Source organism: Gopherus flavomarginatus, chromosome 1, assembly GCF_025201925.1.
Source record: "Gopherus flavomarginatus isolate rGopFla2 chromosome 1, rGopFla2.mat.asm, whole genome shotgun sequence".
In the NCBI taxonomy this organism is placed as follows: Eukaryota; Metazoa; Chordata; order Testudines; family Testudinidae; genus Gopherus; species Gopherus flavomarginatus.
The window spans coordinates 66223766-66242824 of record NC_066617.1 but is presented as its reverse complement, the minus strand read 5'-3'; the positions used below and the strand labels follow the sequence as shown (position 1 = coordinate 66242824).

The 19059-nt window shown below is 40.8% G+C and overlaps 1 protein-coding gene across 4 annotated transcripts in view; it reads right to left on the bottom strand.

The window, feature by feature from the left end:
* The window catches only part of TBK1 (TANK binding kinase 1), a 67565-nt gene that overhangs the window by 7192 nt on the left and 41314 nt on the right, over window positions 1-19059 (bottom strand). For 3 of the 4 annotated variants that reach the window (XM_050923610.1, XM_050923581.1, XM_050923591.1), the window contains exons 9-16: window positions 16721-16917; window positions 16013-16071; window positions 14107-14198; window positions 13445-13546; window positions 5487-5562; window positions 2984-3108; window positions 2806-2882; window positions 2432-2471 (exon numbers count right to left, since the gene is read on the bottom strand). In XM_050923610.1, the coding sequence (XP_050779567.1) occupies window positions 2432-2471; window positions 2806-2882; window positions 2984-3108; window positions 5487-5562; window positions 13445-13546; window positions 14107-14198; window positions 16013-16071; window positions 16721-16917 (768 nt within the window). The remainder of the gene's footprint in view (window positions 1-2431; window positions 2472-2805; window positions 2883-2983; window positions 3109-5486; window positions 5563-13444; window positions 13547-14106; window positions 14199-16012; window positions 16072-16720; window positions 16918-19059) is intronic. The other variant, XM_050923601.1, reaches the window with a different exon arrangement.

Genomic DNA, 19059 nt, shown 5'->3' with positions numbered 1-19059 from the left:
ACCTTGTCCTCCAAAGCAGTTGCAATCCCTCCCAGTTTGGTATCGTCTGCAAACTTAGTAAGCGTACTTTATATGCCAACATCTAAGTCATTGATCAAGATATTGAACAGAGCCGGTCCCAAAACAGACCCCTGCGGAACCCCACTTGTTATACCTTCCCAGCAGGATTGGGAGCCATTAATAACTACTCTCTGAGTACGGTTATCCAGCCAGTTATGCACCCACCTTATAGTAGCCCCATCTAAATTGTATTTGTCTAGTTTATCAATAAGGATATCATGCGAGACCGTATCAAATGCCTTACTAAAGTCTAGGTATACCACATCCGCCGCTTCTCCCTTATCCACAAGACTCGTTATCCTATCAAAGAAAGCTATCAGATTGGTTTGACACGATTTGTTCTTTACAAATCCATGCTGGCTATTCCTTATCACCTTACCACCTTCCAAGTGTTTGCAGATGATTTCTTTAATTACTTGCTCCATTATCTTCCCTGGCACAGAAGTTAAACTAACTGGTCTGTAGTTTCCTGGGTTGTTTTTATTTCCCTTTTTATAGATGGGCACTATATTTGCCCTTTTCCAGTCTTCTGGAATCTCTCTCGTCTCCCATGACTTTCCAAAGATAGTAGCTAGAGGCTCAGATACCTCCTCTATTAACTCCTTGAGTATTCTAGGATGCATTTCATCAGGCCCTGGTGACTTGCAGGCATCTAACTTTTCTAAGTGATTTTTAACTTGCTCTTTTTTTATTTTATCTTCTAAACCTACCCCCTTCCCATAAGCATTCACTATGTTAGACATTCCTTCAGACTTCTCAGTGAAGACCAAAACAAAGAAGTCATTAAGCATCTCTGCCATTTCCAAGTTTCCTGTTACTGTTTCTCCCTCCTCACTGAGCAGTGGGCCTACCCTGTCCTTGGTCTTCCTCTTGCTTCTAATGTATTGACAAAAAGTCTTCTTGTTTCCCTTTATTCCCATAGCTAGTTTGAGCTCATTTTGTGCCTTTGCCTTTCTAATCTTGCCCCTGCATTCCTGTGTTATTTGCCTATATTCATCCTTTGTAATCTGACCTAGTTTCCATTTTTTATATGGCTCCTTTTTATTTTGTAAGTCATGCAAGATCTCGTGGTTAAGCCAAGGTGGTTTTTTTCCACATTTTCTATCTTTCCTACCCATCAGGGTAGGAAAGATAGAAATTTGGCTAGTTTTAACTATTATTTACAAACTATGCACTCATGTTACTCTTTCCGTTTGAAATTTGAAACCTTGATTATATTTAAGGAAAGGAAATGATGGATAGAAAGGACAGAGGAAATTATTATAATTCATTATTTGTATTATCATAGTGCCTAGCAGCATCAGTCATGGCTCATGACTCCACTGTGCTAGGCACTGTACTAAAAGAACAAAAAGACAGATCCATATCCCATTAAGCTTAGAGTCTAAGCATAAGACAAGAGGTGGATACAGATGGGCAAAGGAGGACATAGTCAGACAGTACTGGTCAGTTTGATAGGCAGTGGTCTCAGCACTAACCATGCTTGTATGTGTGAAGGAGGAAGTGGAATCATGGGATGTGAAATTCTGAAAGACTGCAACTACATGTCAGCTTTTAGGCTTTTACTGAATAAAGTCTTGAATATTGGCTAGTTGGTAATCTTTCCTGTATGGTTTACATATGGACAAAGTACCTGGTTTCTCATTAATCTCACATAACCATCATCCGCCCAGGAAGCAGTTGAAATGAACACTGCTCACTTGCCTACCCAGTGATAAAGTGCTACAATTAAGGCTGGAGTGGCCAGCTAAGTAATTTTGCTGACACCAAAAAGACCCAAGATCTAGGAGCTGAGTTCTCAGATTACCAGCGCTGAAATCACTGCAATCGCAAAACAGAAAGTAATACTTTATGCCATCCTCTAGCAATTTCTTTTTGGGAGTGTATGGAGTAAAATGAGATGTGCTCAGGATCCCAAGTGACACTTGGAGACCCCAAAGGGAAAACACTGGAGTGCCACTGGTAGTAGCAAAGGCAGAACACTCTAGGGAAAGTTATCTACTGTAGACATTCCTTAAAAGTAGCAAATTAGAAAGGAGGCAGGAATTACAAAATGTCTACTGGATACAAGGTATTTTACATACACATGCACTCAAACACATATATGCCCTCAGACAAAGACCAAGTGGTTAACATCCACATTTCAAGGTATATCAAGTTACCTCATCTCTAGGAAGCAGATCATTATGATTAATAAATATGCATAAAATCTCTTATCATGCTTGACAGAAATTAAAAGAAAGAAAGTTGCTGTTCAAAAAAGTTTATAATATATCAAACAAAGAGGAACCAGCAGGAAAGGTAACTGCCAAAGATTTGTCAGGGACCTTAGCACAAGTGATATTTTTTTAAATGTAATTTTAACACTTACTTGTCAAATTTGTGGATTTGTTCCTCATTATAAGGAAGTCCTAGTATCAGAGGAAATCAAAGATATTACTGATTTAATTTAATTAATTTAGCCATCATCCTAAATAATTGTTTTTTTCCTGTCTGGGTAAGCGTTAGGTAGCAAGCATGCACATTTAGTTTTTTCAATGCAGATGTTTAAATTTATAAAACCAAAGTTATGGTTCACTGACTCCCTCAGATTCTTTTCTTAACTGTTGTCCTACAGAGCACTGAGGACATATTCACTGTTGTTGGCCATCTCTCCCCATCACTACTAAAAATATCTGAACAGACTTAAGGCTAACTTGTCCTTTATACTTATTCTTAATGTATACTAAAAATAAAATTACTTACTACGTTCTGCTTTGTCTTTCTTGAACTGATAATAAATATCTGTGATAGAACTCAGCAATACTTGTAGCTTTTCTGGACTATAAGGGGGTGGGTGGAAACAAAGGGTTAATTATAATGAATGGAGGTCAGTCCAGAAATCAGAGTATGTCCAAGCAATGAATGTGAAGTTGTCACTTACTTTCTGTCTCTGGGATGTGTGCCTTCCTGATTTGCCCAGGTATCACTCAGCAATCCACCAAGAGACAGTTTATCTTCAATGTCCTGAAGACTGGGCTCTATTGTTCCCCGAGAGCTAGAAAGCTGCTTAAGAACAACAGTTTCACCACTACCATTGCCAAAAACCACAAGTGATCTTGTACTTGAGATAGGATTTAGTGCATTTTCACTTTATTATAGTTATAATAAATAATAATACCACCACCATGACCTAGTCCTCACTTGACTAATTGTCTCCAACCATAGGAATATGCCTAGACAATTTATGAAGTATTTAGCAGCTCAAATGTTCACTTTAAAAACATACAAAACATGACATTATTAGGAAAAGTATCTTCTATGGAGTTAATATTTCTGCTAATTAACATTTATTTTCTCGGTAAACGGTATCTTCTCTTTGTCTCTTTCACCTATCTTCATGCTTTTTCTCCTACACTGCCCAATCCTGGAACTTGCTCCCTGTTTCAGTGCATCAGACTCTTTCTCTATGAAGCCTCATAACAGCAACCTTCAACCATACAAATGCTGCAACCAACCCACTACAAAAGACAAGAAAAATACAGTAAGATAGTCTTCCTCTAGATCTCCCAATGCATTTTGTGTTGTTTATTCACACTGTTAACGCTACAGAAACAATACTGCTTGAAGACAGCAAGCTGGCTTTTGTTTTGGCTTGCATATCAAAAAATTAACAACTGAATTCTTATTGCATGATCTTTATTTTGTTGACATGCACGCGCGCACACACACTTTTGAACACAGGAGATCTGAAGTCACTGAGAAACATCAATCATGGAACTCCACAATGTCATAAAAAATAACTTTCTAACCATACGACCTACCTAAAACCCCCACCTTTCCATGATATTTGCCCAAGTGAATGTATTATGTGCCTACCATTTTACTTTAATATTATTTGTTTCTGTAATTTGCTAATAAAATCAGGTTTTATTTCATGACAACTGGGTTCAGGAGCCCAATATATAGAAAGAATCAACAAAGAGCCCATCAGAGACACCATCAATATACACCGCTACCTCTATATAACGCCACCCGATATAACACGAATTTGGATATAACGCGCTAAAGCAATGCTCCGGGGGCGGGGGGAAAGCTGCGCACTGCAATGGATCAAAGCAAGTGCAATATAACAAGGTTTCACCTATAACGCAGTAAGACTTTTTGGCTCCCAAGGACAGCGTTATAATGAGGCAGAGGTGTATCACCCTGAGTATAAAATTCCTGGCATGGTGGAGATGTAATCTCCACCCCCAAGATAAGCCACAAGGGGGAGTTAGTGTGGACACAGGGACCGCTAAAATCCAGTAGGGTACTAGATAGGTTTATATGCCATACTAGCTCTTTCTGTGAGAAGCTCAAACCTTCACTTTCTCTACATCCCACAAGAATATTCCTTGTCTGTTTTGTACCTGACAATTAAAACTACTCTATACTTTTTCATTCTCCTATCTACATAGCCTACAGAAAAGGAACAACTTAACTATAATACTATCCTGGGACAAATATTAAATTCTCCATTATTTAATATTTTAAAATTTCCTTTTTTTAATCTAAACTCTGCAGATTTCAAAGGACATGATAATGATATGATTCATACACATTTTACAAACTCTGTGAAGAACTTTGGGATCTTTCCAACTGAAATGCAAAATAAGCACATTTAGATTTTTTAAAGCTTGGTGCTAAGATTATTTTTCTGAGTGTCTGATAACTGGGATGACTCCTTCAGTGGACACATTGCTCTTTCCACTAGAATGTGCATAGGAGAGGTTTCGGGGTGCCAGATCAGGACAGAGATCACCTCAGGCAGCTCCCTGCAAGTGGCAAAATATCCCTGCAGCTCCTAGGCAGAGGCACGGCCAGGCAGTTCTGCACGCTGCCTCCACCCGCAGCCCCGGCAGCTCCCATTGGCCACAGTCCCCAGCCAATGGGAGCTGTGGAGCCAGCACTCAGAGTGGGGCAGGGGCAGCGGATGGAGGCCCCATGGCTATTCCTCTGCCTAGGAGCATTGACCGCAGAGCTGCCCGGCCGTACCTCCACCTAGAAGCAGCAGAGACATGTTGCCGCTTGCGGGAAGTTTCCCGAGGTGAACGCCACCCAGATCCGGCACCCTGAAATCTCTCCCGTGCCCTAGACCTGTGTCCTGAGTCCCCTCCCACACAAACTCTCCCAGAGCCCATGCCCCGCATACCCTCCCGAAATGCTGGTTTATAGAACTTTCTAGTTGGTAAAGTGCCAGATAACACAGCTGTATTTTTCTTTAGAAAATAACCTTATCAGAATTTTCGTATGCTAAGAAACTCTCAGAAGAAGAGGAAAGCTGCTAAGAAAATCTAGAGATTTTCCTTTGTAGAAAGCATCTTTCAGAACTGTACTTTTGGACTTTTATGCAGGTACACTCAATATTTTGAGGAGATCTTCTTATTACAATATTAGACACTTACAAGCAATAGTTTAGTATGTATCTCTGAAATTTCATCCATTTCTGTTTCCAAGTGGATTTGCATCAGATTCTCATATCTGTCCATAAAAATGTAATTCAGTTAGAAACATGACTGCTGTTCATACTTTTGAATTAGACAAACAAAGAACATGTTTTGAGGATCATTTTGTTCCTAGAACTGAAAACAAGAAGTTAATACAATTGTCTACCCTGTCCTAACAAAAGTTAGAAAGTTAAAAAAAATCCACCAAAATTGTGTTTAACTTTGAGAGGCAATCAATTTAAAAGCTTCCCTAAACAAACAACAAAATATTAGTTCAGTAACAGACTCTTGCCTCTTCATTCCATATTTTCGCTGAACCATAAAAAAGTTTTAAACTATTTGCATTCCTGCTTTTCACTCATTACTTGTATTCTATAGACAGCTGAAATGTCTGATGTAATCACCTCAATCTATTCCTGAAATGTACCCCTTAAAAATAGTCAAACACATCAAGCACCAGTTCTCCAATGACTATGGAAACATCTTGGAAAACCTACGTTATAACCAAATATTATAGGAAGGGCTGGTAGCACTGCCTATTAAGGTTAACCAACCACTTCCCATTATACGACCCCGTTTTCAATTGCTCATAACTTTTGCTAAACTTTAACCCTTTGGGTTGAAGTTTTCAATGCCAGGTGATTGCCTCAGACTGAATTTTTTCAGAAAGATTCAGCCAAAATGATTCTGCTGCTTCCAAGAATGAGGATAGGGAAAAACACATTGTTTGCCCATGTTAAAAAATTCTGGTGAGCTTTTTAATTAATTTATTTATTTTTTGACAAGCACTTGCATCACCATACTTTGGAGCAAAGGATTTGAAATTCGGCATTGAGGTGGCCCTTGTATCCAGGATGTGCCTTTTGCTACCCCTGTGAAAATCTGCTCAAATTTGACCAAGTTATAAGCCTTTGAAAAATTGCAGTTTTCATATGCTCAGTAAAGCTGTGATTTACAGCTCACGTAGACATACCCACACTACCTGTACTCTAGTTAGCTTGCTAAAAAGAGAACTGAGGATGCCATGGTGCAGGTTTCAGTGTAGGCTGCACAAACCTACCCAGTCTCGCTGGATACATACTCGCTTGTGCAGCTGTGCTGTGGCATCCTCACTTCTACTTTTAGAGAGCTGGAAAGTACAGCAAGCATGGGTCTGTCTACATTAGCTGCAAATCACAGCTGCAGTGTAGTCAAACGCTTAGAGTTTAACACTAAACGCTCCAAAGATTCAGTCCACACTGAGCATGCCCGGGGCTGAACAGTACTTTTCCTGCAATTGCAGCTCTGATTGTTGTGCTCTGTGAAGGGACACTAGACATAAAAATAGGGAAAGTGTCTCTCCTGTTCTCAAAATGCACCCCCTACTGGGTCCAGTCAGTGTGGTAGAGGAAGCTGCCTGATTTGAATAGAGAGAGTACAAGAGGCAGCCCAGCAATGGGAGTAAAGATGGGACAAGGAATCTGGGATGCAGACTGGGACTGTAGGCTCCTGGCGGGGGGATGTTGGAGGCAATCTGGGATTAGGAATTGGGAGGAGAGACTGGAACAGGTTGGGCAAAGAGACAAGTGGATGGGGGGGAAGGTGGAGGCAGGAGAGACAGATATAATAAGCCAAGGTGTAGGGGTAAAACTGGGACTGGCTGGGCAAACAGACTGGGATACGGTGCTGGAGTAGGTAGGGACATTGAGATTGAAGCCTGGGGAGAGAGAACAGGACTGGGGAATGTAGAGGCTTTGGCCTGGGGGGAGGAGGCAGGGGGAGCAACAGATCAGACAAGGAAAGGGAAGAGAAAAAGAAAGACTAGAACTGGGATGAAAAATCTGAGGACTAGAGAAGGTCACTCGCTACACAAGGATGGGGCTGGGATGAGAAAGAGACAGGACTCTGACAGGGACTGAATGGGATGGGGCAAAAGGGGTCATGCTCCAGGGGAACGGGCAGAAAAGTCGGTATCCGCTAGAGCACATTCCTCTGCAGAGCCTGGAATGGAACCCCAAACACCCAAGTCACCATTCCTCTGCTCTCAGCAAATATCTGTGAAACCAATGGGAAAAGCGTTTCATCCCCCTTAGTGCAGGTCCACATAGAGTTTAACAATGCACTACTGCTATTAGGTAGGCCCAGATGCTCAAAAGGAGTTAGGTGCCTGCGTCCCTATTACTGGCAGCTAAAACCTGGGTTTGGTACCACTGCAATGCACAAAACCCCCTGCCAAACTCTGCAGGTGCCTACATCTAAGTTTTTGCTCTAAAAGTTCCCATGGTGCCTACATTTCTGCCTTTTGAGTATGCACGCAGCTTACTCCTGGGGGAATTCTGCATCATTGCACCTGTGCATATTTCGTGTACTATGCATATTTTAATGGGGGGGGGGGCAGAAAATAACTTCAGCTGAAAAGTTTCTGCTGTTCCACTTTTTGCCCACCAGAAAGTGCTGTGCCACTAGAACAGAGCAGCAGCTCCCAGGAGAAAAGAACTTCCGCAGTTCCACCTTTTGCCCACCAGAGGGTGTTGTGGCGCTAGAACACAGTAGCTGTTCCTGGCAAGCCCCAGCTATGACAGCGAAGAGAAAGAGCCTGCCTACTTCACAGTGCCTGTCAGGCCAGGTCGGGAGACAGACAGCATGGGGCAGCTGGGAGGTCAGACAGAGCTAATAATGGCTAGTGGGGGATGACAGGGCAGAGGGGGAGGAGGTGCAGAGCTACAGGGGGTATGGGGTGGCTGAGTGGTGGCACGGACAGAGACACATGGAGACGGGGGTGCAGAGACACATGGAGATGAGGGGAGGGGGTTGGCTGAGAAGGTGCAGGGACACATGGGCAAAGGGGGAGGGGTACAGAGCTACGGGGGGGGCAGGAGGATGGCTGAGTGGGGGCACAAAGACACATGGGGACGGGGCAAATTTGCCTGACTGAATGGGAGAGGCTAAGGGTCAGCCACGGTCGGCATGGGGACGCTCCCTAACAATCCCTCCTCAACTCCCCAAAACACCTGTTCCATACTTTTCCCACCCATACCCAACAACCCTTCAAGTTCATACCCAGGCTCCTTCCCATCAATTACTTCCCTCTTCCTCAGCTCCTCCATTACCCTTGACTCCCCCAAGTCTTTGCACTGCTTCTGAGGGGTGCAGGAAATACGGGTCTGTACTGTAGTTTAAATGAATTATTACTCAGAGTTCTGTATTAATGTGGCTAGTAAGGAATCTGTCAAAAAACATTTCCTGAATCTTTTTTTATCTTCTGTATTGTTACAGACATACTTGCTGACAGGTATTTTGAAATAAATTACTAAAATAACTGAAACTGCTGTGATTATATTGTGTTATTTTGACAAAATATGCAGAATTTTAAAATATTGTGTACAGAATTTTTATTTTTTTTGGTGCAGAATTCCCCCAGGAGTAACAGCTGCATCTCTGAAGGCATCTTGTCACCTATCTCCTAACTAAGTCACACAGTGATTGACAGAAAGGGAAAAAGATAGGTGTTCAACCACATAAATCACATACGGGGTCTGAATGAAACGAGAGCAAGTGACAGAAAATGCACGTATGAGAATGACTGTATAGCATGGTGGTTAACACACTCACCCAATGCGTGGGAGACCCAGGATCCAATTCCCCTGCTCCAATGACTAATTTATTTATCCAGAGTACAACAACTTCAATGGGAGAGAATGAGGGCACGCCACATGAGAATATCTCATCACCCAACGGTTAGAGCACTCACCTGAGAGGTGGGAGTTCCCTGATCAAGTTTTCCTCCCCTTCTGGCAGAGAGGGGGCAATTGAACCTGAGTCTCCCACATTCCAGGTGAGTGCCCTAAACTATTGGTCTAAAATTTAGAAGCTGGGCACCACCACCGGAAACAGCTCCTTGCTAAACAGCCCCAAGGCATCCAACTCTAAAGAGGATACCCGACTTCAGAATCGCAAACAGGCACCTATATCCATGAGAGGAGCAAGGTTTAACATATACCCCTCTCATTGGCATCTTCTACTGGCTAGCTTAGGTGCCTCCATGTCTAGTGTGGTGGCTTTTGCGAATTGTAGTCTAAGGTAGAGCCCTGCGGCAGGTCGGGGATCCCATAAGTCCTGCAAGATCTGCTGCCATAGTAGCAGGAGAGGGTAAAATGTACTTTGCTGTGGGCAGGATCGGATTGCAGGGGGGCAGGGAACATTCTATTTATGACAAACTGATGAGAGATTTAGTATTTTCCCACAAATTACACTAAATCTCTCATCAGTCTGTCATAAATAGAATTTCAGCAATGTAAAGCAAGTTTTTCTCTTTTTTAAAAATAAAAGTTTTAATAATTAAATTTAAGTGAGGCGTGGAAAGAGATTTGATGTCGATTATCACAAGAGTTAAAGTATTTTTATATGGTTTAAGCAAGGTTTGTTTTATTCTTTGAGTGGTAAAAATTGTGTATGAATTCTGTTTATATATACATGCTGGTGGGAGCGGGATAAAAATGCAAGAAACAATGCAGGAGCAGGTGGGAGTGGGTATTGCAGGCCGGGATAGGAGTGGGATTAAAAAAAAAAGTCCCGCATAGGGCTCTAGTCTAAGGCACCTATCTCTTACCATTCATTGTGAAGGAACTTATGCACCAGGCTTTGAGAATCAGAGTGATTTTTCCAAGTATCTAACTTCTTTGAGCATTCAGCCCTCACTCCTTTAGCTCAAGCAGCGGAGGTCTGGTGTGGTGGATCTAAAGGTGCATCTTGTAGCCTCACATTGACATTTTCTGTTTTTTCAGTGTGATTTTTTTAAAATTAAGGAAATCATGCAAAAATCAGTATATTAAAATAATATTTTTAAGATTGCAAAGACAAGCACTCAAAAATTAGGCAATGCCAGAATTAAGGCTGTGTGTGCAACCTTAATTTGACCCTGTGTGTGCATTCAGTAACTCCTCATTTAAAGTTGTCCAGTTAACGTTTCATTGTTATGTTGCTGATCAATTAGAGAACATGCTCGTTTAAAGTTATGCAATGCTCCCTTATAATGTTGTTTGGCAGCTTCCCGCTTGTCCACTGCTTGCAGGATTCTCTGGAAGAGCAGCCCCTCCTTGTGGGGATTAGAACCAGAGGGGCCAGCAGCCCCTCCCCCATTAGCTCCCCTAAATTCCCTGTAAAGTATGTGGCCCGGCAGCTGTCCAGCAGCAGTTTAGGTGGCCCTCCCCCAACTGCCATGCTGCTCCTGTCCTGCCCTCTGCCTTGGAGCTGCTCCCGGGAGCTTCCTCCTTCCTGCGAGGGGTTGGGGGGGGGGTTGAGAGGAGTGCTGATATCAGGATGTCCCCTTGCTCCTGCCCCCCCACTCCGTACCCCCTCTCCACAAAGCAGAGGAGGGGGATAGGGCTCAGGGACTGAATGGAAGGACCTTGCTGGAAGCTGTTGCTTCCGGTCTGATCTGCTTAAAAGGGCAATGTACTTGAAGTGGTGTCAGCGTACTTAAAGGGGAAATGTCTCTCTCTCTCACTCATGCACACACTCCCCAGCACTTTGGAAAATCAGCACCTGTGCAGCCATGCATGTGCTGTCAGGAGGAGGGAGTGGCGCGCTCCAGCTGGATAACATGGGCTCATCATCATGTTCAGTTTTTGCAAGAAGTGTTTGCAGCTACTGCCCTGCATCTATTACGTTTCCTCCCTCCTGCCTCAGTCCACGCTGCCTTGTAGAGTGTGAGGCTACATTAACAACAGCGTATTAATCCTTGAGGGCTCAGCCGAGTGCTAGTTCATCGTTTAGCAGCAAGGCATTCCCTGGGAAATATCTCACCCTTTAACTCCACCACCTCAATCAAGCTTCATAATCATTCATTGCTGTGTACAACATTAAACTATTTGTTTAAAATTGTTTAAAAAACTTATGTATATGTATATAATATCTTTTGCCTGGCAAAAAATTTTTCCCTGGAATCAAACCCCCCCATTTACATTAATTCTTATGGGGAAATTGGATTCACTTAACATTGTTTCGCATAAAGTTGCATTTTTTAGGAACATAACTACAATGTTAAGTAAGGAGTTACTGTACATCATGATACAGTTTTTAATTCCATGATCACATATGGTTGACTTATAGCAAACATATATATGTGGTATTAAGTATACATATTAAGCATTAATATAGCAGACATGTAGCCCAAATTAACATGTGCATTTGTTATAATCCTGTTCACTTATCCCATAACACTTTGTATCCCACAACACTTTCCATTAGCTGAAGAAAGCTTTGGCTTAAGTATGTAGGAAAACCGTCAGTATCATATAATTGTTTCCTCATAGCAACAGTAAGGGAGTTACCCTCACAAACATATTTATTCTGGTACAAGCCTAGGAGGTGTCTTCACGACCCTTAGTACCTGGAATGCATGTGCTCAGAACAATGCTAAGGGTGCATTATGACCTGGAAAGCCTAGGTTCAGAACAAAAGATAAAGGGGTACACCACAGTACCAGAAATAAACAAGGTAAAAAGCTGATTAATGGAATCCAGTTTCAGGTAATGTATATAGTACCTTTTATTGGTAAAGAGGTAGGGTATAAAAAGATGACTTTAGGGATCTAATTTCAAGGAGCACACCTTCTGCGTAAGGTGAACGTAATACTGCTGCACAGGACTGCTCTCAGAAGATTAATACTGTGTAGAACCCTTTTCCTGTACTATATTAATAAACCTGACTGAACTGGTTATTTGGTCTCTTAAGTATATTTCATAACGAAATAATAAACCAAAGTGTGGTCAGACAATTGACTATACAAATTATTAACACACAATATAAATTTCCATAGGACCCCTGCCTCATTCAGTGTACAGGACAAACCTGCTCTAGGGATGAATCAGGGTTGTATAGTGAAGGAGACTCTTGTCTATAGTATCCCAGCTTCTTCTGTAGCAGACTTTGAAGGGTGTGTAGTGAATGAGACAGGAGATTGCAGAAAGAGAAAGATGGTGTCATGATTAAGGAATGCAACCTCAAGTCTGCGTGCATAGGCAATTTTAACTCTGGCATTTCCTAACTTGTGAATGCTTGACTTTGCAACCTTAATCATGTTTTTTTAAATGTAGGGTATGGCTACACTTGCAGCCGTACAGCGCTGCCGCGGGAGCACTCCTGCGACAGCACTTTGAAGTGCAGGTGTGGTCGCAGCACCAGTGCCAGGAGAGAGCTCTCCCAGCGCTGCAGGTACTCCACCTCCCCGTGGGGATTAGCTTACGGCACTGGGAGCCGCGCTCCCAGCGCTGGGGCAGTGTTTACACTGGCGCTTTGCAGCGCTGTACCTTGCTGTGCTCGGGTGTGTTTTTTCACACCCCTGAGCGAGAAAGTTGCAGCACTGTAAAGCACCAGTGTAGCCAAGACCGTAGTTTGTTTGTGTCACATGTACAGAAATATTAAAGGCAATCATGTATTACAATGTTAAAATCCACTCTCTGCAGCAGGGAGCCCAGGTCTTTAACAGCCTGCTTTCATTACACTTTTATTCATCTTTAAAACCATAGGCACGGCAATCTTACTGCTATAACCACTACCATATGACTGAACTACTAGATTATTTGTCCTACCCTTTACTGTAGTTCCCTAAGCCATCAAGAGAACTCAGGCAAGGAGTGGGGAGGGAGAGAAGAGTAATACACACTACTCAACAGTTACTCTCCTTTCCACTAACTTAAGGAGCAGAATTCAGTGAGGTCCAAGACGACTCTTGATCTCACTTGGTGCTAGGCCACTGCCATCAGTGAAACAATTGTAATTAAAAAGTAATAACCTTTTTTGTGTGCAGACACACGGTAAATAAAATTATCTTTAAATATAGCTGTCACTGAGAAGAAAAAACTACCAAGTCATCCAGTTTCCACTGGTAGTGCAATGTATTTACTTCCAAAGAACAATACAGTGTTTCTACTCACATTTTTCCAGCTATCTCAATGTTCCTGTTGCAGAAATCCAACTTGATGACAACCTCTGTCTTTTTGTGCACCGTTTCATTGTAGTCTTCCTTGATTATTTCACTGGAAAGAATAGCACCAGTCTATCAAAAATAAGTTTTCACTTCCTTCTTATCACATATCTTTGCATACACTAATCTAGTAATGGAAAGTAATATCTCTAAGATTTTACATACTACTGTCATATAAAATGTTATTCCAACGTTCTGGCAGACATTACTTCAGTAATAGTTTAGTAGCTAGAGAGATCTTCCACAATCCTATTAACAACATGAACTACCAAAATCATCTTTTAAAATTTTGAAATTCATTAATTATTTGTCATATGTTCCGACACTATACTTAAGTTAAAATTATCCAAACTTCTGTAGGAGCAGATTAAACTAAATAACAAGGCTACCGAGGATCTAGTGTTCAGAAAGTGGGTCTTCAGAGTTACCCCTGATGAGGGAGGAGGAAATATTTGAGAGACTGTGACAGTCTACTCATACTCATGGTCAAGGGGAAGGAAGAAAGCTTCAGAAGTCATTGGAAGCCCGCAAAATTATGCAATGTGTGAACGACCAGAACAAGTCTTGATAAAGAAACCATACCCAGCAAAATTCAATCAATCAATCACTTACATTAACCATCGTATTCCTTTTCGCATTAATTCCTGGTAAAGCAGCAAAGCATTGGCAACTCTACAGGCATAGCATACAACACCTGTTACTGCCTGACAGAGAAATAAACAATGTCAGTACTAATTCAGTGCTTACAACACTGTAGTTTGTTTCAGGTCAATGGATCACAAGAAAGCAACATTCGTTAGTATTAGAAGAAATTAGAACATGAAGATGGTAACACAAAATGGGGTAACTTTGCCCATAAATTAGAGCGTATAGGGGAATCCACATACTTATTATGGCAGCATAGTTAAAGCAAAGATGAGTTTTCCATTACACTGAAATTTCACTGACTCCATTAGGCATGAAAGTAAGTGTCATAATCAAAGTTATACCACATACTCTTGGAGTTCAGATTTAATTTTCTAGAAAGTTACAAGTAAATGTGTTCAGTAGTGTATAGGGATGTAAAGATTTTTTTTAAATAATACATTTTTAAAATTGTAGGGCTGCGGTCCCATTTTTTTGGCGTCCACCCAATTCTGCTTACAAACTTTTTTTAACATTTGGAATTCTAGGTAGATGTATATCTAAATAAAATGTCAAGCAGAAGCTAATTTAACTTTTTTTTTTAATTAAAAGTTGTTGATATTATTACTCATAGCTTACTACTTATGCCATGGACTATGATGAATACAATTTCAAATATTAGAACTTTGAAAGACTTTAGGAGACCAATAGGGATAAATACATATGACTTTTGCACACTTTGGGAGATGCACATGAACAGAGTTCTTCACAGGGCACAAATTTTGCAGCTACCATGTAAGTGACTCAGTGAAGTCAACAGTACTTGTACACTACAGCTACAGAATAAGTCCTGAAAGTGGACTCTCTACTTTTCTCCTATGGAGCTCTGTCAGGCAGGGGAGTTTCAGAAACCCTGTAGGAAAGAAACATCAGAGATTTCACTCTTTTGCAGAGTTCTTGAGACTCCTCTCTGCTACAGAGCTCAGGAAAGGAACTCCTTATTTCTCTCCTGCTTAGCATCACAGGGGAAGACTGTCTCAGATCTGCTTCTCTTCTGCTAACCTTAGAAGGTCTCCTATGCACATAACTAAATATGAAATTTCATGCACAAATATTTATGAAGTAATTTTTTGTTTTTAATATTTATTCTTTAAATAAAAATCAGAACTTAATAGATTAAAAACTTATTTATCTCAAAGTTATCTAACCTGTAGGGTTTTTTTTTTTTTTTTTGATCTTTTTGTATAAGGCTAGGGTAGGAAAACATTTTCTTTCACTGTAAATGAACTCAACTTGTAAAAATCCATTAGACATATAAACCTGTGGCCTGCAGACCTTTGGGGGTCCACAGACTGTCTATGATTTTCAAAGGGGTCCACAACACCATTTGAAATATTTAGGAGCTCACAAATGAAAAAAGGTTGAAACCTACTGTAGTATAATAAATCTTAATTCAGCCCTTTCTCAGGAAAAACTCGCATTGATTTCAATGCAAGTTTTGCTTAAGCAATGATTTTGGGATTTGGTCCTTAATTTCTTCAGTACTGACTTTCCCATCAGGAAAATCATAGACCAGCAAAATGCAGATGAGGAATAATAATGGACAGCACTTTTATAATGCTTTTTGCCTTTAAAGCATTTTACAATCATTAGCTACTTAAAACTGAGAGTTTAATATAAATATAAGGTACTAATTGAGAGAAAGAACTAATATATATATATATATATATATATATATATATTTGTCATTTGATACCCTCACACACACATTTATAAAAGCATTGCCCATTAAAAAAACAAACAAGATGGCTCGTATTATTCAATTCAACATTAGGTAGCTTTAGTTTATTTGAGATAGCAATTTAATTCTAGTTCTAATTAAATAAATACTCACCTTAGCCATACTGGCATCACTGTCTAAGTCATACCGCTGATGTACTTTAGGAAGTGAAACTGAAACATAAGAGATGGACTTTTATTTTATATTTCCTATGTAATAAGTCTGTAATACATTAGTGAATATACAATATACGTTTTGGTTTAGAAACATTTCTTGTGTGCGTTCAGTGAAACATCAAATTTAATAAGAACTGCTTCCGTTAACAGACTAGAAAGACTAATCAGAGCTCAAGAACACTTGAATTTCCAGATATTACTGGAAATTAGAATAAGATTAGTTAAGAGTGCTATTTTATAAAATTCCTTTCAACTTATTTAAATATTGTGGTTCACAAAATAATTTTACAATTCCATGCACATTACTAAATCCTACTTATATTAATGCTCAGGGACCAAGACTTCTTAAAAAATGGTCTAAAATTAGATTTTAAATCCATATTTAAGCATCAAAATAAGTGGCCTGATTTTTCCGAGTACTGAGCACCAGCAGCATCCATTGATGTCAATGGGAAGTGACGGATACTCAGCACTTAGGAAAATCAGGCCTGTTTAGGTGCCTAAATATGGACAAACTCTTGATCCAAGGTTTTAATATATTTATCAGAGATCAAAAATATTCAGTAATCAAACCTATTTTCAAAGAACATTTATAAGCAGCCTAATCTTGTTTATTTAAGAACAGGCAGAAAAGACTTTAACATACTTTCTTCATAGATTAATCCTACGATGTTCGCAGCCTCTCTGCTTAATATAATTATAGGATTTTCTTCAGTGGTTTTGGGAAAATGTTGTGCCAATCTTCCAGGCTCTAATACTAAACGACGGCCTTCGTATATCAGTTCTTGGTTCTGAGAAGTTATTTTTGTCTGTTTGTAGACTAATTCATGAAATATGGCAGCTCTGTAAGAAAAACATTACACTTAGGAAACAACCAGATCAAATTCACTGAAATGCAACAGGATGCAAAAAATTCACAGATGATTTTTTTTTTAAATATACCTTTTATATTTAGTGAATTAAGTATTGGTTTTGTTCCTATATAAATTATTAGATTTACACAAATAATAAACAGTGCGCAGCCTAGCTAAGGTGCTGGGAACTATTGCATAAATTACAAAAATAAAATTAAATTGCCTGCAGAACACCAAACTCCTCTTCATACATCTGATTTCTCTCAAAGGCCCATCTCCGCAACAGCCTGCATAAATAGATATGTTTTGAAGGGCAATAGACTAGGGTGACTTTGGACCCAGTGAGGGAAGCTAACCCAGAGCTTGGAGCTTCTCACAGAGAACACTCTACTCTCAGCCCCTCTCTTAAATTGACAGGGAGTCAGTTCTACTGATGGCAAGTGTGGCAATATGGCACAAGGAGAGAGGCAGTATCTCAAGAAGCAAAGTCACAGAACATTTAGGCTTTTATATATCAAACCCAGCACCTTAAATACACACTGGAAACCCATAGGTAGCCAGTGCAGATCATGGAGAACTAGTGACTAGGAAATAAAGCATTTGTTGTACTAGAGACTATTGGTTCTTCAATTCTGGTATCCTATCTCCAACAGTGGCCAATAATACTTACCAGCCATAATCTATCACCCAGTCCAGCGGTTCTCAAACTTTAACAACCGGAGGAGCCCCATTTTTATTTACATTTTTTGCAGACCCTCAAGCCCCCCGCTCAGCCCAGGACCCACTCCCCACCCCCAAGGCTCTACCCCGTCCCACCTCTTCCCGCCCCTGCTCCATCCCTGCCCCTCCTCTTCCCTGTCTCCTCCCTCAAGCACGCCCTGTCCTGCACACCACTGAACAGCTGTTCCACCGCGTGCAGGGGAAGGAATTGATCAGTGGGATCAGCGGCCCCGAACATGATTCTCCTCCCTATCCCGAGTGCACTCCATCCCCACTTCTGAACAGCTGTTCCCTGGAGTGCAGAAGGTGCTGGGAGGGAGGGGGAGGAGTTGATCAGTGGGGCCCATGGACCCCTTGGAGACACCCTCATGGACCCCAGTTTGAGAAACACTGACCTAGTCAATTGCCCAGTGCTGTATATTACAGAAAAAATCTTTGTGACACCTGCAGGTGATTATCTTACACCCTGAAGCATGAGAATGTGCATACTAAAACAGGTTTGAACCAATTACAAATATTGTTATCCAGCCCTTTTAAAAATCCATATGATAAAAAAGATTTTTCTTAAGAAACAGTAGAAGCGGAATTTGTGAAGCGAAAAGCTAGACTGGAGCTCAATGACACTGTGAGAAGAAATAAAATAGACCCTTTAAAAAGTTTTATATCTTAAAAATATTTTAGCTTGAAGAAAGTCCCTGCCCTGAAGAGTTTACATTTTGTCTCTTGTACAGCACCAATATGTTGTTGACACGTAATAAGGCGTATATTCAAACAGACACAAATACAAAACATAAAAGCAATCTAATTAAAAATGGTAAGACTGATCAAGGAGAAGCATTACAAAAGATTCCTGTGACATAGTGCTAGGAACAAAACAGCTGAGCCACCACTCTGACCACTTAAACATCAATTAATTCCCCCTGGATGGACCAGACTGTGCCTAATCAGTGGATTAAAATGAGCTGGGAGATGACTAATGAGCTAATTGGCACATTAACACTGAATGTAGAGGAAACCACAGGAAGGAACCAATGTGGGGAGATGCAAGCTAACAGCCAGAACTAAGAAGGCTCTCAGGGCAGAGAGATCTCTTCTGTCTCCCCAGCAGAGGGCTGATGTATGTGTAATATGATGCTGTAAATGTGATGTATAGATCTCTAAAGGTGGTGGAAAAAGCAATGTAAATAAACTACATGGTGCTGAATAACAATTGAAAGTCTCCAAACAGTCTGTGTAGACACAGCAGAAGACAGGAGCGGGACCTTGCCCTGTCACTATTTCTTTGAGAACATAGTACTTGGCCTCTGTTGCCAAAGGGTGAATCACAGCGAAAAAGAAAAGGACAAACCAATAAGAGGCCAGAACAAAAATATTACATACATCTATTCACATCATATATATACACAGTGCT